The sequence below is a fragment of the Porcisia hertigi genome, chromosome 25 (genome assembly GCF_017918235.1).
Source record: "Porcisia hertigi strain C119 chromosome 25, whole genome shotgun sequence".
Classification (NCBI taxonomy): Eukaryota; Euglenozoa; class Kinetoplastea; order Trypanosomatida; family Trypanosomatidae; genus Porcisia; species Porcisia hertigi.
In genome coordinates this window covers 122,920-143,338 of record NC_090584.1, presented here as the reverse complement: position 1 = coordinate 143,338, position 20,419 = coordinate 122,920, and the positions used below count along the sequence as shown (strand labels likewise).

Here is a 20,419-nt window from a genome sequence, read left to right as displayed (position 1 = left end):
CGGTATACGTTTACCGACACTTTTACACATTTTGGGGCATCTGCGGTCATACGCCCATAGTGGGCCTCCCTCCCCCCCCTCCCTCCCTCCCCCCCGGAGCGCATCACACAGTGCACTCTTCCCTTTTTTTTTTGTTTATTGTGACCCCCTTAAAAAAAAGTTTTGTGTGTAAATTATTTGTAGGTAGGGCAGCTTACGGTGGCCTCATATGCAGAGGAGGTTTTGTGGGTGATTCTGCCAACCCGAACTCCTTTAGTTTTCCTCCTCCTCGTCTGCCTTCTTGCACTTCGTAGGGCTCAGGTCTTCCGTTTCTTTCTCCTCTCGCACTCCCAACCCTCTGGGACAGAGGAGCGTGCATTCAAGTGTGTGTGTGTGTGTGTGTGCGTCTGTCTCGTAGCGCACGGGTCTGAACTCCTCGGATGTGTATGCTGTCTCTTGCTCAGTTGTCTCTCATAGCTCACTGGAGGCGTTAGCGCACAACAACCACACACACCCATTCACACGCGCGCAACGCGAAGGGACATGCTGGCTTCACCGTCAATGGGGGCCGCGGCTCTTGTGCTTGCGGCGGTGGCGGTATTGCTTCTCGGCAGTGAGGCGGTGCTGCCTGCTTATGCTGCTACTCCTACTGATGGTGGTTCCACGTGTGGCAGAAGCGCGGAAGCCTACTACCTCCCAGATGGACAAGACTACCGAGGTACGGTGAACATGACCGAAAGTGGCATTCTGTGCAAGATGTGGCCTTCGCAAGGCCTACAGATTGGGGCGATCCCAGTAGACCCCGCGACCGCGGTGGGAAACCACGGCTATTGCCGCAACGCCAATGGACTGGAGCGGCCCGGATCCTTCGCAGCGACGCCCGGTGGTGGCTATGAGTTTTGCACGATCGGGCCCGTCCGCACGGGAAGCCCCTCAACAACGCCGACGGTGTTGTTCTGGCCCTTGAGTGGGGCAATAATGGTTGCTGATGGCAGTCATATCTACGCTCTCGGCGTCGAGGCCTTCGCATCCGAAACATCGCCAGCGCACACGCATCCCCTTTTGCTGAATGTGTCGACATCCGTGAATGCGTATGTGGTCTACGAGGCGGCACAGCCGCTGCGTGCTCGGGCGCGGCACACAGTCGCATCGACCGCCACAGATGCGCCCAGCTCGATACGGTTTATCTCGACCGACTCTATTGTTTACAACCAGCCGATCTTCGTGGAGCTGCAGGGCATCACGAGCGCCACGCAGGTACTCCTCTACAGGAACGAAGACCCTACGAACCCAACGGTCTACACTGGTGGGGCCTTTCGGCTGAAGAAGTCCACGGACATCGTAGCGGTGGTGAGTCGAAGGCACTTGTTGTTCGCCAGGTACAGGCTCAACATTACAGCGCCACCGCTGAACGTCTACCCGCCCTCTGGAACTTATGTCGGTGGCGTAAACGTGCTCGTCAGCGACCCGCAGCCGCCAGCGACGTACTACATGTACGTGAACCGATCGATCGAATGGAAACCCCTCAGCACGCTTCTCTTCAAATGGACCGCGGTCGGCACCAGCGAGCTGGACTTCCGCGCGCTCCACGTCCAGGGGATCACGTCGATGGAGAGGGTCGTGTATACAGTTCTGCCAGCGTCGCCCGCGATTATCAGGCCTGACCCTTCTATGGTCTATCACCGCCCAGTCAACGTAACTTGCACAGCACCGCTCGGGGCAGCTGTGCCACTTTCAGTGTACCGCGACACCGCGATGCAAGATGCCGTGGTGGAACACGTCTTTTCTGTTATACTCGGTGAGCCTGGTGCGTACACGGTGACGTGCAGCTACGCAGACGACTTGCTGACGACGCATACGTCGTCAGCAGCTCTGCAGATTGTCGCTGTGCCAATGCAGCGGCTGACATGCACCCCCCCATGCGGCGTCGAGTTCCCCGCTATCGCGCTCTCGCTTCGGACAGAGCTTAAGGCCTCAAATCTGCTGCCGGGTGCCTTGGCCACGTCGTGGTCTGTTTGTGTCTCGGCTACCAGGGGTGCGCGCATCCCTGTGGTCACCCGCTCCCCCGACGCCGATACTGTCTTTGTGTACGAGGTTTTCCACAGTGAGCCGATCCAGAAACCCACAGCGATGGAGGTGTATGTGACAGCCCACTCGCTGGATCCCCTCGAGGCGGACAGTCCACAGACCACGTGCGCGTATATTCTTTACTCCCTGGGCGCCTCACCCGCGCGGGTCTTCACAGCGATTCCCAAATGCGCGACGGCGGGTTCTCCGACGAGCTCGGCATGCATCGTTGCGGTCAAGCGGGAGCTGGTCTCGTGCCTCCACTTCTACTCTACTGAGCTGCTATCAATGGACGCCCTTGGTCCGATCGCGGTGATGCATATCAGAGGTTTGACGGAAGCGATTACGTCAGACGTGTACACTCGCATGGGTGCGTGTCTCGCTGACTTGCAGCGACTCGGTGTCCTTTCCATTTTGCACAACGAAACAAGTGGTGAGAATGTGCTAGCAACATCGTGGCATGTCGCTACCCCAACACACATGGCGACAGAGGTGTACACAGGAGTGCCGATCACAGTGAACGTTGTGGGCTTCCGCGCGGATGCCGGCATGTACCACCTGGTGCGCAATGGCTACAGCTGCGAGGATGTAGGCGTGCTGCCGGAGACGGTCCCTGGGGTCTCCGCGTACGCGGCGGCGGCCACCGGGTCGTCTCGAATTCCACTCAGTACAAACAACTCGATTCACCTCACGTTCCGTGTGCCCATCCAGGGGCAGTACAGGCTTTGCGGCTACGTCAGCGGTGCTCTCTACGAGGTGCCCTTCATTTCTTCTACGGTCGACTCTGTCACCTCGGCGGTCACCCAGTACTTGCACGTGGTTGCGCAGCCGTGGCCCGCCGTCGCCGCAGCGTCAGCTGAGGAGTGCGGTGGTCGCGTCCCGCCGGACATGGAAGGCGTCGCGCTCTCCTTTTCAAGGGCCGCCACCCCAACTGGTGCATTCCCGTCCCCGTCGTACTCGTACAACAGCGCAACCTGGAGCACGGCGCAGCTCCCGTTTGACGCAGCGGCGCAGCTGAGCGGTCCCGATTCATTAAGCATTGGCCCGCTAAGTCGCCAAACCCAACCACTCGAGGTCGTTGACACCTCCCTCGGCGTCACAACGGGGGCTTCGCGGAGATGCGTCTTCTTCGTTTCTGCTACAAGTCTGCCCGTTCAGCCGGACGTCACCTACTTTTTCTACACAGTGAATGCGAGTGAGGTGCCGGACTCCTTGACGGGAGTGATGCTGCTCCTGAAGGGCCAGTTCCAGCCAAGCGAGGTGATCGTGATCGACGTGTACGGCAGAGGACCAGCAACCATGGCAGACGACAGCGCATCATCGCCGCTGCGGCTGCTGCGTCGCGTGACGGCGCGGCCTTCTCCCGCAACGGCGTACGAAGTAGCTTTGCCAGATGCCGTCCTCGGCCTGGAAGCTGGTGTGCAGCAAGACCCGTACGTAATTCACGTGACGCTTGACGGCATGCAAGTGACGGCGGTCCCTTCAACGGTGGCGCTGTCGCCGCTGGCGCTCGCCATGGAGACCTGCACATCTTGCGCTTCCAGGCTCTGCTACGATGGGAAGTGCGTGTGCAAAGACAATCAAACAAAGGTGGTGTCTGTCTGTGAGATGGAGAGCGACAGCAAAGGGGATTCTCATAGTGACGACTCAACCAACTCGTCTTCACCCTCCGGTCCTGACGCTGGCGAATCTATTAAGAGTGTAAGCATGTGGCAGCGGCTCCTGTTCCTGTTGGCCTATCTTGGTTTGCTGGCGGTCATTGCTGCGTATATCTTTATCGCTGTCAAGCGCAGTAGCGGTCGCCACTCACATGCCTCCCGCAGTGAAAACATCACACTGGAAGCCTCTTAAAGGGACGAGGCGGATCGTGTGGAGTGGGTGGGGGGTGGGGGGGGGAGGGAGACAGTGAGATGAGATGACCTCTGTACTCACATGCAGGCGCCGAGGTGAAGGGAGGTGGTCGCTAATAGTTGGAGATCGGTATGGGATGTCAACGGCACGACGCCTGTGTGTGTGTGTGTGTGTGTGTGTGGCAGCCTTTTCTGCTGCCCTACATGGGCAACTTTTTGAGCGTAGCGAACGCTTTCTTCATGAGCACGGCGGGGTGGGGTGGGGACGTGCGGGAGGGAGGGGAAAATATAGCTCGATCGGCCTACTCAGGGTGCTCACTGTGATGCAAGTGTGCTCAGCAGGACTACCCGAGCAAGACCGCACGGAGACGCGTACGGCGTGAGGCTCGAGGCAGCCACGGCAAGGGTGAAATGGTGATATGGACATGAAGTCCATGAATGGAGGTCTGCAGGTAAGCCGAGGAGGGGGCGGGGGGGGGTGCCAGGGGACAACCGAGATGACGGATGCACACTGGTGGGGTCTCTGTGTTGAAGAAGATCTCTTATCCAAAGGGCATGCGGGTGTGCCGTTGCAGGAGTTTGGTGGTGGTGGTGGTTTGGGGAGGGAACGCACACGCACTCCAATGTGAAGCAGGGAAGGGACAGCCGTCTTGATGCACAGAAGTTCGAGTGTCTATGTAGGGACGCAGTGGCCTCCTGTAGGTAAGGGACTCGCAGAAAAGGCAAGGCAAATGTGGGCATCGCTGCGCCCGTTGCGCTCAGGCCGCTGGCCCATATGAGAAGAGCATCTTCGAGGAGAGTGGTGATCCAAGCGAGGTGGCGTGGGCAGAGGAGTTGCCCTGCTCCCTCTCTTTTTTTTTTCTGCCTCAAACCCCATTCGCCTGACCGCTTCGCTTAGTCTCATAAGACACATTAAGACGTGGGAGAGCGGCGGAAGTGACCAAAAAAAAATATGGTCAAATCGCCGTTGGAACGGTGGACTCCTGAATTTGCATCGCATCAGCAGGGACGATGACCAACCAGAGTTATGGATGCGTCCACATTGCCACCCCCCCCCTCTCTCGCTTTCCTCTTCCTGTTCCCCCACGCAGACACACACCTGTTCCTTGTTTTTTGTATTTCGCCCGTCTTTCTCTGTCTGTGTATGTATGTGTGTACGTATCTGGTGAAGCGCTCTTCGAAAATAATATATTCATATATGTACACACATATATATATACATATATATATATATGTATGTGTATGTCTCCTCGCCCCTGTCTCCACTTGTCCTTCCTCCCCGTATTTTCTTCGCGCATCAGAATATATCCAGCTGTGTCGTCTGAAATTGACACCAGCGCCTCGCTAGTCGTTGTTGTAACAAAAAAAAGGTACATACATATTCATACGTACATATGTTCATTTCCTGTTGCGCCTATCTTTTTCCCTGCACTTTGTTGTGCGCCTTCACTCTGTCTGTCTTGATTTGTCTCCTCCAATCTCCCCCGTTCAATCTCCGGCTGTGTGGCTTGGCATCAAATATATCTATTCGCTTGACGTGGCGCTCATATTCCAAGGAACATCACAAGCGAGCCCCCCTCCCCCCTCTGGCGGACAAATCCATTGAGCGCAACGCTGACGTGTACTGCGCCGGTGCCGCCATGTGACCTCCCTCACTCTCCCCCTCTCCCCCTTGTCTTGCCCTTTCTCCATCAATTCGCACGCACGCTCATCTCTGCACCACTGCACGAGTACTCCCTTTCAAAAAGTTGATCTACTGAAGTAGCCCACAAAGGCTTTCACAGATGCACTTGGTGGCAAAGCGAAAAGAGACGGCGAGCGCCTCGGCAGGGGTGCTGTGCTCACCGACTCGCATGTATATTGACGCTGGGGCTGACTTCCCGGATGAGCCGCTCGATACAGAGGAGGAGCTGCGGGTCTGGTCTGATATGGACACTAGTCGTCCTGCATCACCGTCACCGGTGATTGGGAGTCGGGCCCGGTGTGTGCGTCACCGATACCAGGGCGTGTTCCAGGAGCGCCACGTCTTTATCATGGTGGTAGTCATAATACTGATCTTCATCGCCTCTACATTTCGGATGGACACGAGGACCGAGCTGGAGGAGATCGAGCGGATGTACAACTTCAAAGAGTCTCTAAAACGGTCGGCGAAGGGCACGCGCCGCTTCAAAGCAAAGTAGTAGTAGAGCGTTCACCAAAGGTTCGATGTTTCAGTCAGCACAGGTGACGCGGGCGCACGCCCACCCCCCTTTTTTTTGGCTACTTTTCCCCAAGGATCCCAACTGGGACGAGTTTTCTTACAGTGCTTCGCCCCTTTCTTTTTGCCGTATTGCGTTTGGGCGACTCTCTTTTTTTTTTCTTTATCCGCACGCGTGTTGTTTGCACGCTGCTTTTCCTGCGACACCAGCTCTGGCAGTCAACTTTGCCCTGACTCTTCTTTCCTCATGGGGCGGGCGGGGGCGGGGGTCTTTCCGTGATCTAGGAAAGGGTTCGGGCATGAGAGGGAGAGGGAGAGGGGGGGGAGTACAGCCGTGGTTCGGAAGAAAAGCGGGTGAGACATGACTGTTCTCTCTGAACGCCACAGTCCCCTCCCCTCCCCTCCCCCTTCCCTCTCTCCCCCTATCCATACCGCTGGATGAGACTGTTGAGTGCACTGTGGATACAGTGTGGGGACGCTGTGAGTGTGCCGCTCTGTGTCTGCAGATGTACCCCCAGCAGTAGCAGCACCAGCAGCAGAAGCAGCAGCGGCGGCGGCGGCGGCACCTTCAAAACTTTTGTTATACACTCCGTTTCCTTCCTTTTTCTCCACATTTTCTCTGTACGCCTCATTGCACAGGACGGAGAGATTGAAACACGATTTCGAGGCACTTCTTGTGTGCTCTACAGGGAAAGAGGAGAAAGGTGATTATATCTGTCATGTACTGTTGATACACCTTTAAACAAAGGCTGAAGCAGAGGGGGGCTAATCCAAAGAGTTGCGTACACAGAAAATATATGTACATGTTTTCACACACGTGTTTTGTGTGTGTGTGTGTGTGTGTGTGTATTCTGGGTGTACATATTTTTTCCTTTCCTACGTTTTGTCCCCTCGGGGACTTGAAGTGAATCGTGATGGTTATCACTTTCCTGTTAGTTACTTCTCTGATGATACAGCGCGAGAAGCATGAGGAGGAGGGGGGGGGAGGGAGGAGAGAGGAGGAGGAGGAGGAGGGGGAGCTGTTCTTCACTGTATGTGTGCTCTTGCACCGGTGCACTGTGCGTGGTTAAGGGCGTGACGACTTTATTCCCCTCCTTTTTTACTCACGGAGAACCCCAACATTTGTTTTTCGCCCCCCCCCCCCCCACTCTTTTTCCTGCCCATCCCTTCCAGAAGATCTGTCGCTCCTTTATTTATCCTTGGAACAACAACAACACAATAGTATCACCGATCTTCATCCCTGTTTCCTCGCAAGCCTCGTGTTCTTGGCAACTGAAGGCGTATGAAGCGAGTCAACAAGGGAAGCAAAAAAAAAGAGAAGACTTGTGTGACGGTCCTGCGGGGTGGGGTGGGGGGTCGGACTCGCCCCCCTTCCCTCTCCCCCTCTCCTCCCATGGAAAAAAAAACCCTCGATTCCATCAAAAAACTTTTCTGTCACCACCATCGCACTTTTTTTTTACGTCACGGTTCCGATCCATGAAGATAACACTGCTAACTGTCACGTTTGTGGATTGAAGAGGGGGGAGGGGAGAGGGGGGGATGTCACAGAGTAAGGAGGCGGCAAGAAGAATTCGGTAGACAGACGGAACGAAGTTGTGCGTAGGGCACAGGTAAACACCACGCAGATATGGGCCATGTGTCTTGTAATGTTTGTGAGCATTATTGTCGCTGTTGTTGCTGTTGGGGGGGAGAAAGAGAGACTTCACGAACGAATAACGACACACTACGTGTGATGCGTTTGGACCCCCCCTTGCAATTCTCTTCGCTCTTTTCCTAGGCTTCACATTGCAATTTCTTTTCCTCGCTCCCCCCCTCTTCCTCCTCTCCTTCTTCGCCCTCTTCCCTTGCCGGACCGTTGGTGTTCTTTCTCTGGAGTACACCTCCAGTTTGGGTTCTTTACGTATACGCGTATGCATGGTTGCCTTTTATTGTTTCCGACATTTTTTTGGTTGTCTTTCCCCCTTTTTTTTGGGGGGGGGGGAGTGGATAAGTGGGCAGGAAGGAGGAGGAGGAGGATGCCATTTTCTCACATTATTTCTTTCCCCAGAAAAGTATAGACGAACAAACGACATGCGCGCATATTTTCTCCTATTTTGTTCATCTTGGCTGGTGCTCTTGCGTTCGTATAGGATGACTCTCTCCTCCTTCGTGTCTTTCGCTCTCTTCCCCCCCCCTTCCCCCTCTCACCACCCTCATTCACTATATGTGCGTCTTTCTCTCTTCTATGCAGCTGTTGCAGTATGTGGGTTGTGCGCCAGAGATGACGTATAGGGTTTGAGGTGGTGGTGGTGGTGGTGGGGTGTTCACCCCCCCACCACCGCCTTCACCGATCTTCCGCTTCTTCCACCCCTGTAACGAGTAATCTCCCCATAAAAAAAAGCAAAAGTGAGATGTGTGCGTGTCTAAAACTCTCGAGACGCCTACACACCCAAATCACACCTCCCCCCATATATATATTTTGTGAATTCCCCGATTCCTGTGTGTGTGTGTGTGTGTGTGTTGTGTGTGGCTGCGGATGTGTCATGCACATGGACCACTTTTGATTACCCCAGACCTCCATTGGGGTTTCCTCTGCTGCTCTCGCAACGAATTCTCACACTCTCTTGCGCGTCTACCCGAATCCTATCAACTCCCATCGCTCCGCCTGCCTGCTCTTAGCGCCCGTGTTTTCCGTGTCCCACAGAGCTTTTGGGCTCTCTTTACTCCTGTCCACTCTGCACGGCGGGTGCCTTGGACACTTGTATTTTCATTTTTGTGCTACTTGTGTCCTCTATCCCTCCCTTCCCCACTACTCTTCCCCCCCCCCCTCCCACTCCAGACGCTTGCCAAGGATGGAGGGGCAACCGAGCGCTCCGTTAAACGGAAGGAGGATGCGCCGTGGGATGCACGAGTATCACAAGCGGCAGTTGCACTACCGTCTCGTTGCACGTTTTGTGATTCGACTGCTGATTTGGCTCCTTTGTGCCCGCCTCGTGTCCGAGTGCCACTCATACGCCCTGCAAGCTTTCCTTGTGCTGTCTCTGGTGCTGACGATATGGTTCTCGGTGAGCGTGTCAGACGAGCAAGACAACCAGGGGGGGCGGGCGGCTCCTGTACCCGCAAACAATGACGGTATCAAACGTGGTTGCGAGACCGACAAGGGTGCACTAGGTTTTCCCGGCCCCAATCTGAGACAACCGACGGTAGCTCCGTCTGCATCGTCTTGTGCGACGCAGGAAATGCTCACCTGTGCGGAAAGAGACGATGGTGCTGCGACTGCGTCCATGAAGCCGCCCTTCACCGGTGTCTTGACCCCGTCGCAGCACGTCGCCTTAATGAAGGAACTCGGAGAGATGCTCACCATTGGTGCAACCCGCTGCGCAATGGACGCTGCTTTTCGGCGGAAGCTAGCGAAGACGGAGATGGATGAGGTAGAGACGTGCATTTGTGGAAGCGGGGATCGGTTCGGGCGCTGCTGTGCACCAGTGAGGGACCTCTTACTACGTGTGGTCGATGAGGCCTGAGACAACCCCCCTCCTCCTCCCCCTTCTACCACCACCACCACTGGTGTTCGTTTTGGAGGACAAGGGGCATGTGTGTTTCATTGTTTTCTTCATGGCAGTGGAGAGGTCGATGCGACTGCCATGCCAGGTGAACTGCTGAGGATGAGTAAACGAGAGGAAATCTTATCTATCTATATATAACAGGGTGAAGGGGAGACATGACCTAGACAAGGCTACATATGCCCACATCAAACAACCTGAGTCGATCAAAAAAAAAAAAACCACACCTACCGAGCCTCTACAGGGAGTTATCACTGTATTTTCTAGACTTCGAATTGTAGGCGTCTCTTTTACGTTTGGAGTTCTCTTTTTATGCCTCTTTTTTTTGAGAGGAGGAAAAGGGAGGGGGTGAGTGCGCCTCGGCGTGTGTGTGTGTGTGTGGAGGGACGTTCGGACATCTGGCACGTTTTGAGGTCCGAGCGTTGTGACCCTAGGGGCGTGGGCGGCCATTTGCTGTCTGGCGATGGCTCGGAGCGAGCTGCGACAGTGAACGTGGCTGCCCAATTCGTGTGGTGAGGCAACTTGTGGAGCGGTTGAGTACCGTTTGAGGCAGAGACGGTGCCCCGGCGACTCTGCTGGTCACTCCTGTAATGCGCGTGGACCGCTTCTTCCCATCAAAAATGTTCTCCTGTGGCAGTTTTGGGGATGGCGAGAGGGGGTGGGGGTGGGGGAGGGTGACGCCAAACGGGAGTGCTCTGTACTGTTTCCTTTGAGTTCGTATGACTGGAATACCCTTTATGCTATCGACTATTTTCTTCTTTTTCTCTCCTTTCATCACGTCACCTGCCTGCGACGGTTGCACACACGCACACTCACACACACACGCGCGCGCGGAATGCACAGTTGCACGCCTCACTTGTCACTGTGGGTGTCATTGATTCCACTGTTTTGTCTCATTCGCACTGGAGTATGCTTAGGCGCTCGCGGGTGTCCCTCACGTCGTTGCAGAGCCGCCGCCGGTGGGAGCAACGCATTGTGTCGATTCTTTCCGAGCATAGGGAGGAGGGCGTTGACGCTGTCGCGAAGCGTTTTCAGCGAATTTATAAAGAGCGCCGCTACACTCCTGTCGAGGAAGTCTTCCCACCCCTTCCTGCTGCTGCTGCTGCTGCTGCGGATGTGCAAGGGCTGACCTCTTCTAGTTCTAAACAGGGTCTTCACTCTGTTCAGCAACCCGCCAATCCACTGGTGCTGCGCGCCGCTTTCCTCGGGCCGCAAAACGCGGGAAAGACGTCGCTCGTCAACTCAATGGCGCTCAGCAACGTCGGTGCCGTAAGCAACCGCTATGGAAGCACTAAGGACTGGACCAAGGCAGTGGCCACAGTGCATGACACGCAGCTGCTCCTGCTTGACACACCGGGCATAGTTCAGCGGGCTACGCAGCGCACGCGCCGCAAATTCGCTTCCGGCACGGCGAAGGCGTACGACGCACTTTTTGTGGCGGACCTCGTTGTTCTGGCTCTCCCTGTGGGTGTAGGTTTTGTGGAGAAGGAACACAAGGTGATCGCCACGGAGGTGGTGCGTCGCGCTGCTGGCCGCGAGCTCCCTGTAGTCCTTGCCATGACGATGATGGACAAGGTGCAGACACCGCGCCACCGCGAACTGTACTTCGCGATGCGCACGGACCTCGAGTCTCTCGGATTGCCAGTTGCTGCGACGCACGAGGTGAGCGTCAAGGGTGGTAGTGGATTGGTCGAGCTGAAGGACTGTCTTTGCCAATATGCAAAGCCAGGGGCGTGGGAGCACTACCGCCGCGAGGTGACTGATTTGACTCCCCCGCAGCGCGTGGCTGAGCTGCTGCGGCAAACGTTTATGGAGCTGCTCCCTCACGAGATCCCGCACTGCATGAGGCACCGTGTGCTGGGATGGACGCGCAAAGACTCGGGGACGACGGAGGTCGTGGTGGAGGTCTTCTTTGATCGCCCTGCGTACATGTTCACCTTCTACAGCAAGTTGGAGGCCATATGCCTGCGTGCGCAGCAGCTAACAGAGCGGGAGCTGCAACCCCACCGGTTCCGCTTCGTTTTCCAAGCCTTCATCTCCCCAGGTGGGCTCTCGAGGTCGTGAGGTGTGGTTGGGGAGGGGGGGGGGAGGAGGAGGAGGAGAGAGTGATACTTGTTGTCTGATATCCAACGCAATGTTTCATGTTGGACCTCTTCACAGTTTTAATTATGCCCTGGAAGTGTATTCGTGTAGCTCTCTCTCTGTCTCTCTGTGATGAGATTTATCGAGGATGCCACCACACGACGTTTACTGGACCTCCGTTTCTCTCAATCGCTCGAGTATCTTTTATATACAGATATATTTCCAAGGGGCGAGGGTGGAGGGAGAGGCACCAAGGAGAAAACGATACGCTGAAGCCAAAAAGTGGAAAAACTGAGAGTGTGCGTGTCTCCGTCCGTGTCTCCGTCGGACGGCTCCCATTCAGTGTCTCTGGCGACGAGACGCGTCCCAGTGAAGTCGCTGCGAAGGGGTGACATGAGGGGTGTTGGTGGTGGCGGGGGAGGGTCGACTCAGAGCAAGATAGTCCTTGGTTCCACATTCAGTCGATACACCTACAAGTCTCACAGAAAAGCAAAGGCGAGACACACACGCAATGTCTTCCCTTTGCCTCTCGTACACGAGCCTCTCCCCTCATCTGCCTACGCGCCCCCACAGACTTATATCGGTCTGACCATTCTCATGTTTTTCCCCGCACCCCCACCCTTCCTTTCTTTTTCGGCTTTTTCTCCATCCCGATGGGGGGTTTCTCTCACCGCGTACTACTATCTGCGAACCTTCATGTCCTCCCCTTTCCCCATCTCCATGGATGCGCAAGGAGGGCTGTCCCGGTCTGCTGCATGCAGCTCCCCACAGACTTTGATTCATCCCCCCCCCCCCCCCCCCACGTCTTCTCCCTCCTTTTTTTTTTCTGTGTCTCCGTGGTGTTGTGGGTGAGTGTCAACCACGCTGACCAACACACCCGCCGCCTCCACCGCCTCATCTTTCTACTGACGCCACTGTTGCTGCAACGTCGCTGTCCTTCTGCTCCTTAATGTCGCTTCTTTCTTTTTTTCTCTCCCCCTTCCTTTTTGTTCATTTGACTTTGATGTGTGTCGCGAGGCTGTTCTTCTCGATTTAGTTCACTGGAGCACCCAGCCATACTGGATGTCGAGCTGTTCCCATCCCACCTCTGCCCTTTTCGTGGATCGGCAAAATGGGCGCACAACGTGCACCATCTGCGGCGATGTCGTGATTAGCGACCAGTACGAGCTCGACCCCATCTTCGCACAGGGAGGTCGACAACCGGCCAGCGGTGGTGGGGGGCTTCGTAGTCTTGCCGGCAGTTTTCGCCCCGCCACCTCGTACAAGGGCTCCAGCACGAGCATGACTCATTCGCACTCCCGCCCCACCATCGACAAAGCACGCCGTGAGATGCTCAACATCAGCCGTCAACTTGAGATCAGCGAAGATACAGTAGAGCGTGCCCTCGGCATCTACAAGGTGGCACTGAGCTTGAATGCAATCTCTGGCACGCGACCGAGTGTCCTCTGCGCGTGCCTCTACGCGGCCTGCCGACGTGAGCGCACGTCGCACGTCATCTACGACTTCTCCGAGACCAATGGCGAGGATCCACACACGATCTTGTCGCAAATGAAGTTCATTTGCCACGCCACCCACACAGAGGTGCCTGTCATCGACCCATCATGTTACGTGCAGCGGTTTGCCGAGCAGATGGACCTCGGGTCACAGACGACAGACGTGGTTGTCTGCGCCCTCAAGGTGCTGCGGGCCATGCAAGATGACTGGATTAGCTGTGGTAGGCGGCCGATGGGTGTGTGCGCTGCTGCGCTGCTGGTGGCCTGCTATGTTTTTGGCATTAGACGTACGCCAGAGCAGGTGTGCGGGATGGTGCGACTTACGTCCAACACGATCAGCAAACGGCTGACTGAGTTTGCGGCCACACCCACGGCTCGCCTGGAGAGTATTGACAACTACCAGCCATCGCACGAGACATTGCCACCGGCCTTCAATGATTCCAGCCGCAAATCCACCGAGGAGGACGTGCACGCGAGTATGCGCGAATTGTCAGCCATCTTCTACGAACTTGTCTCAGAGGCGAAGACGTCGCAGCCCGCCACGCCGGAGCGGTGTGACAAGTGGCGCCGCTTCATCATGAAGCATTGCGAGCTGGAGGATATCGTCCCACTGGAGGAGAACTTAGACTTGAAGGGACTGACGCCAGCCCAACAGTTGCATATTTTGGGTCTGCCCCACACAAAACCGATCCCACTGGAGGAGGTTGAGCGCAGTGTGAAGCAAGAAGAGCACCGTCTGCTGATCAAGCGCGAGATATCTCTTCACAGCGGCAGTGAAGCGGGCGGAAGCCGATTTGTAGAAACAGGTGGGGTGCCAGGCAATCCTGGTGTGTCGTCCACCGGTATACCGGTGTATCTGCTGCCCGACGAGTCCTTGGCGTCTTCGCTCGCAAAGGCACCATCGGCGGTGGGGTTTCCCGACGATGGGGGTATGTCTTCTGCCTTGACTCATATGGGGGACGCCACGATGGATTCGCCGGAGCAGCTGCAGTGGATGACGGACCAGTACACGCGGCTAATGAACAGCAATGCAGAAGTCATGGGTTTGCGCAACGATTTTGACTTTGCCGACGAGGACGGCGTCGATCGCGTTGATGGCGGAACTACAGGCGGCGCTGTCGCCTCCTCTTTAAGCCACCCTACGCAGAACGACCTCTTCGGCCATGGATTTTTGCAGGAACGCGGGGGAAGTCCGCTGCCGGGCACCCCAGCCGACAAGAATGAGTGCCGCCTTCTTGACCGAGACGACGAAGGGGTCCGTCTCGCTCTGGAGGAGATCCTGTACGACCGCGAGCGCCGCCACGCTCTGCCATGGGAGTTCCTCGTGCTTCCACAGACCGCAGAGGACGACTGCACCGACATTTTGCCTTACCTCGTGCTAGACAACGAGGAGCGCCTGCGGCGCGAGCGCGTCGGTCTCTCTCTTTACGGCGAAAAATGGAAGCGCGGTCGTGCCAGAACGGAAGAGGAGATTCAAAAACTGGAGGATGCGCGCGCCTCAAAGCGGCGCCGGCGCAGCGTTATAGCCGAGCCCGCTGTCGACGTGCCCTCGGCGATGGAGCGCGCATTGCGCGGCCGCGGAGCGGGTGTGGTGAACATATCCCAAATCGATGAGCTTATTCCTGGCATGCTGGAGGGTGTCGAGGATGAGCCAAACGCAGACTGGGACTGAAGAACACGGGGTCTCAGTTTTATTGCGTGTGTGTGTGTGTGTGTGTGTGGAGGCACAGCGCTGCTGTCATCCATGTCGCGCTCTTGACACAGCCCATGTTGGCACACATGTACCCCTTGATCCCTTTCGATCATCTGTCCAAAAGAAAAGAGGGCGTGTGGTCCACCGAAAAATGGCGGGAGCCTTCACTTTTTTTTTGTGTGTGTGCGTGTGTGTGTGTGTGGATCGGTGTGACCTCCTGATGTGTTGTGCACCGTGACTGAAGATTTCAGGTCTGTTATATTCAAGGGTGTATAGCTGCTCCCCCCCATTTCTTTCGCTCTACCTTGGCAACCAAGGGTAAACCTCGGCGGTGCACGCCGTTTATAGCACACACATCGAGTGGCGAGAGTGGATGGAAAGGGAGTGTGTGGATGTGTGTGTGTGTGTGTGGACGGTAAAAAAAAATGGGCGACAGATTGTCTACCCCAGGCCCAAATTAACCGACTCCCCCTTCTCCGCCCTCCCTCCCTCCCCCTCCTCTCTTCCCCCTGCGCAGTTCCTGCCTCCATGTTCAGGATTTTGAAAACTACGTGTATGTGCGGCACGTCACGGTTGTTGTTGCACAGGTGTGCGCTTTCTGAGATGGTTTTTTCTTCCTCTTTATTTTCACGCGCCACTCCTCCTCTCCCTCGTTTGCTGCTCTCTCTCTCTCTCTCTGTGCGTTGGTGTCGTGCCTCTTACCTCTTTCACTGCACTCCCCTCCCATCCCCTCCCCCCTCTTCTAACCCGCTCCTAACGGGGTCCCTCACCGCCTTCAGATAGGACCAACACTGGCACTTACGTTCTTCGTCGCAGGTGCCGAAAATCTCGTACGATTCATCCGCCCCGCCCGTCCCCCCCCCCCCTGCTCTCCTCCTCCTCCCTTTTCATTTTTTTTGTACACGCGTTTTCTACTCCTCTGTCAAGGGGCGGCAGTAGGAAATGGAGGGGAAAAATCGCTTTCGCACGCGATGGACGCAGGAGCCCATTTTCAGTGGCGGCGCGCTGGCCTCTCTCTCTCTTCCCGTCTCGGATACCGCTCTAACGCCAGCACTTTCGTCGTCGCCCGCTCTAGATGAATGCCTCGTCATGGCGTGCGGTGACACGGTGAACATCGTGTGTGCGAAAACTGGCGAAGTGCTGTGCAAGTACACGTTGCCCATTGAGGATGTGATTCTACACATCGACGCCGTGACAGTACCAGAGGCTGCCGATGTCGATGACGAAGAGGCTGCTGACGCGGCGGAGATGCTCCCCAAGAAGGCAAGGAGTGCCAAAACGGTCAAGGTGGAGACGGAGAACCCGGTGAACGGGGGGAGCACGAAGAAAAAGGGGGCTGCGCCCTCGTCGAGAGCGTCTTTTACTGTATCTGGGCCTTCTCAAGACGCCAGGGAGCTCGCCGCTCCGGCAGGGAGCTACGTTGCAGTCGGTACGCGTTCCCTGCAACTCTACGTGCTGCGTGTTGACGCACGCGTGGAGCATCCCTCCTCGCTTCCCCCCTCAGCGGGGCAGAGTGCCCCTGTCGCTTCTGAGGAATGCAACATGTCTGAGACGGGGGTCAGCGATGCGGATGCAGTCGCCACAGAGCCCGCTACCTCGCCCCTTGTGCGGTACAACATCGAATTACTGCGGAACTGGACAGCAGCGCAGCACGCCATTTCTGTCGTACACTTCTCTCACAGTGGCACCTACCTTGCGTCCGGTGCCACAGATGGTAGTGTGAAGGTGTGGAACGTCTTTCACCACCACCTCACCCACAACCTGGTGTGCCCTCACAGTTCCCTCGTGCAGAGCATCTGCCTTGACCCCCAGGAGGCCTACCTCGCTGTCGGATCCTTCGAAGGACATGTCACGGTCTTCGACTTCGTAACTAAGCGGATCGTGGCAAAAGGGCGCCCACACGTCCAGGCAGTGGAGTCCATGACCTTCAGCGCAGCGCTCACGCACGTTTACTCCATCGCCAGAGATCGACGTCTTTCGTTGAACAAATTGATGTTCACCGAGGACCACAAGTCGACGGAGCTCAAGGAGGTGCGCGCGATTGTGATGAAGGAGCACGTCTCAGTTGCCACCTTCGAGGGCACTGGGCTGCTGCACGTTGGTGCGATGGATGGCGTGGTCAGCACCTATCGCGTCAGCGAGAGCGAGGCTGTGCAGGTTGTGCGTCGGCTTCCAAAGCCGCCAGCTGCAGACGCTGAGGACAGCGCCGAGGAGGCGTTTGTGCGCTCCCTTCTGGTGGCGAGCAGGCCAAAAGGAACGGGCACGCGGCGGCTCCGCGGGCTCGTGATGCATGACACGCCACACGCATCGGACGCTTCCTGTTTGTATGTTGGTGACGCTGGATTCAACATTCAGTACATCATCCCCTCCGTGACGGAGCCCACCCAGTACGAGGCCACTCGCACCATGGTGGGGTTTCTGGATCAGTTGCTTGACGTGAAGCTGTTTCCCGAGGCCTCGCCGCTGCATCGCGCCGTGGTGACGAACAGCAAGGATGTGCGCCTCTACGCCTCGGACGGGTGTGTTTCCTCCAAGACGCTGCGCGGCCATAGCGATGTAGTACTTTGTTGCGCAGTGAGCAGTGATGGAGCGTGGGTCGCCACAGGGGCCAAGGACAAGGAGGTTCGCGTGTGGTCAACCGCGAGTTGCGAGACGGTTGTGCGTGGCATTGGCGGGCACATGGCGGAGGTGACGTCGCTTTCCTTCAACAAGCGGCAGACAGATACCTATTTGCTGCTCTTCTCTGTGTCTAGCGACGAGAATCTGCGCATGTGGGACATCGGTGCTCCTCTGGCGGGGCGCGTGTCGGCGAAGTTGTCGCAATCGCGCGTGGATGAGATACAGCACAGGAGCGGTGTGAATGCAGCCCACACCGGCCCCATCTATGCAGTGGCGGTGGCGCCCAACGACCAGTACGTCGCAACAGGCGGCAAGGACAAGTCCGTGAATGTGTGGAACATCACGGGCAAAAAGATTTACCGCGAGGCCTCCCTGAGGGGCCACCGGCGCGGTATTTCCTCTTTGGCCTTCTCACCGGCCGATCGTGTGCTGGCATCGGCTTCCAATGACGGATCGGTGCGGCTGTGGTCGCTCGTGTCGCTGACCTGCCTGAAGGCACTGCAGGTCGATCGAACATCGGTGCTGCAGGTGAGTTTCTTCAACAATGGCACTCAGATCGTGACAGGCAATGCGGAGGGTGTGTTACGTGTGTGGGCTATCGCGTCCTCAGAGTCGGTTTGGTCGGCGGAGGCCCATACTGAAAAGATATGGGCTCTAGCGGTCGAGGAGCGTGCAGCCTCAGGCGAGACAATCTTCTACACCGGTTCCGCCGACGGCGTTCTCATCGCGACGGAAGACTACACCGCCGAGGAGGTAGCCCGCGTCAAGGAGGAACGGCATGACATGATCCTGCAGGAACAGGAGCTCGCCAACGCTCTTCGGAAGGGCGAGTTTTCACAAGCTTTTATGCTGGCCCTGAGACTGAGCCACCCACGCCATCTTCGCCAAGTGCTCGTTCGCTGGTGTGCCAAGGATGTTCACCAGTGCGAAAACACGCTTCGCGCGGAGCTTTTCCCTGCCCTTGATGCAGAGCAGATGACTCGGTTACTGCAATACACGCGGGAGTGGATCACGAACAGCCGTCACTGCATGGTTGCTACTTTGGTGCTTTACGTGCTGATCTCCTCACGTCACTTCGAGGCTGTCGCGCAGGTGCCGTCGATGGCGGTGTTGATCGAGCCGCTGCTCGCCTACACACGTAAGCACAGTCAGCGCCAACATGACTTACTTCGGCGCACGTACTACATCGATTATGTCATCCGCGGTCTAGCCCCGAGCGCTTTGACGTCACTCCCCCCGTTCATCCATGACGTTGACAAGGGAAAGGGCGAGCAGCCGCAGGCAAAGCGCGTGCGCGCTGAGTGAGCACGCTGATGAGCGTAGATAGGTAGGTAGGGGGGGGGGTGTACGGGATAATGCAACACTGTTGGGCGCAGTGAGCTGCTCTTTGAAGAAGCTCAACGTATCGCACGGCTATCTCTAGCACGACTCTTTGCCTGACCTTTCTCCTTTCCTATCCCGTTGCCAGCAGTGCATGGGCCTGTCTTCAGGTGTGTTGTCTATATCTTCCCCCTCCCCGCTTAGATTGAAGTTGGTTACTAGCGTGCGTACGTGTGTGGTGTGTGGTGTGTTTGTGTGCGTGCTTGTGTGTGTATGCTCAGTAGCTCGGCTTTCTGTCGTCGTCGGGGACGAAGGGCAGTGGTTGGGAGTGAATAATTGGGGGTGGGTGGGGGTGGGGGTGTTGACGGATGAATGGAGACGTCACGGATAACTAAGAGAGGGCCACGCCTCGAGTAATGTGCACTCCTCTATATAAATATATTTATTTACTACTACTCCTTTCCCCTCCCCTTCCCCTTCCCCTCCTCCCCTTCCCCTCCCCAAACACTTTTTTTTTCATGGGGGTTCTCTCCCGCGCCGGTATGAAGTGGTGCTAGTCTGGCGGCGGGGCAATGCATTCCCTCTTGTACACACCCATTAGGCACGTTTCTGTGCGCTTGCGTGTGTGTGTGTGTCTGTGTCTGTGTGTGTGCGTGTGGACAGGCACTCAGCGACGTATTGTGGAGCCCGCAGACTGGGTTGAGAGAGGGGTGGATAATTTTTTTTCTTCTACACCCCCAAGGGCGTGCATTGTAACCAACCGACTAAAAAACTCACATCGAATGCAGGACGCATATACGAGGCTGAGTGGAGGAGTCGCGCATGACTTGCGCCACAATTCTTCATGAGCGCGTGAATTCGTCGCCCTCGCATCTGCAGACGATGGTGTCGTCATCTTCCCCTCGAAAATGGCACCACGCAAGCGCGCACACAGCCACACCCCTACATCCTACAATCGGCGCGTCGCTGCTGCTCCGTCAAGAGTGGCATCTACTTTCTGTCGAACTTTGCTCCGGTGTGTCCTTTGCGTGCCATTGTGGTTATGTGTGCATGTCGTACATGCGTAACTCAACCCCAGTAGGTACTCCATTGCCCTGCCTTGAATGATGCTCTTCTTTCTCTACGGCTTACTTTTCGTTTCCACTCACTCATGTAGACACTGGACTAAGACTACGTCATCTAAAGTGCGTAGGTACTCACACGCATCGGTATCCCCCACCACCACCCCGCGCGCGCGCGCAACCTATGCGCGCACCGCTACACACCCAATGTAGACAAAACCTCACAGGAGATTCACACATGTAGTCACCCTCTCTCTATTTTTTTTTCACCCCCCCCCCTCCCATGTCGATACACAAGGGCACCGCGTTGTAAGAAAGGTTGAGGTGTGAGGGGGTGGGGGCCACTGTTGACAACATTCGACGCAACCGAGTGGGCATTGGCTGCTTTTCTTCTATTCCTTATGTGATCGATATAGATGCGTACACTGCGTAGAGAAATAGACTCAGCCGCTGTGTGGCGTCTTACTCCACACATTTTATCTTTGTGGCTACCCCCAGGGTCCGGCTTTTTTTCCT

At 56.4% G+C, this 20,419-nt stretch overlaps 5 protein-coding genes across 5 annotated transcripts; all 5 read left to right on the top strand.

The window, feature by feature from the left end:
- Positions 1–522: 522 nt before the first annotated feature.
- JKF63_04544 (uncharacterized protein) lies at positions 523–3,897 on the top strand (the record flags this gene model as incomplete). The annotated part of the gene is made up of 1 exon (XM_067900527.1): positions 523–3,897. One exon carries the CDS (start codon positions 523–525, stop codon positions 3,895–3,897), a length of 3,375 nt encoding a protein of 1,124 aa, XP_067756548.1.
- Positions 3,898–5,680: 1,783 nt separating this feature from the next.
- On the top strand, positions 5,681–6,076 carry JKF63_04543 (uncharacterized protein; the record flags this gene model as incomplete). Its single annotated transcript, XM_067900526.1, has 1 exon — positions 5,681–6,076. The coding sequence occupies one exon, from the start codon at positions 5,681–5,683 to the stop codon at positions 6,074–6,076; it is 396 nt and encodes a 131-aa protein (XP_067756547.1).
- A 2,848-nt stretch (positions 6,077–8,924) lies between these two features.
- On the top strand, positions 8,925–9,596 carry JKF63_04542 (uncharacterized protein; the record flags this gene model as incomplete). The annotated part of the gene is made up of 1 exon (XM_067900525.1): positions 8,925–9,596. The coding sequence occupies one exon, from the start codon at positions 8,925–8,927 to the stop codon at positions 9,594–9,596; it is 672 nt and encodes a 223-aa protein (XP_067756546.1).
- A 3,183-nt stretch (positions 9,597–12,779) lies between these two features.
- On the top strand, positions 12,780–14,882 carry JKF63_04540 (uncharacterized protein; the record flags this gene model as incomplete). The annotated part of the gene is made up of 1 exon (XM_067900524.1): positions 12,780–14,882. One exon carries the CDS (start codon positions 12,780–12,782, stop codon positions 14,880–14,882), a length of 2,103 nt encoding a protein of 700 aa, XP_067756545.1.
- A 1,110-nt stretch (positions 14,883–15,992) lies between these two features.
- JKF63_04539 (uncharacterized protein) lies at positions 15,993–18,827 on the top strand (the record flags this gene model as incomplete). The annotated part of the gene is made up of 1 exon (XM_067900523.1): positions 15,993–18,827. The coding sequence occupies one exon, from the start codon at positions 15,993–15,995 to the stop codon at positions 18,825–18,827; it is 2,835 nt and encodes a 944-aa protein (XP_067756544.1).
- Between the last annotated feature and the right edge of the window lie 1,592 nt (positions 18,828–20,419).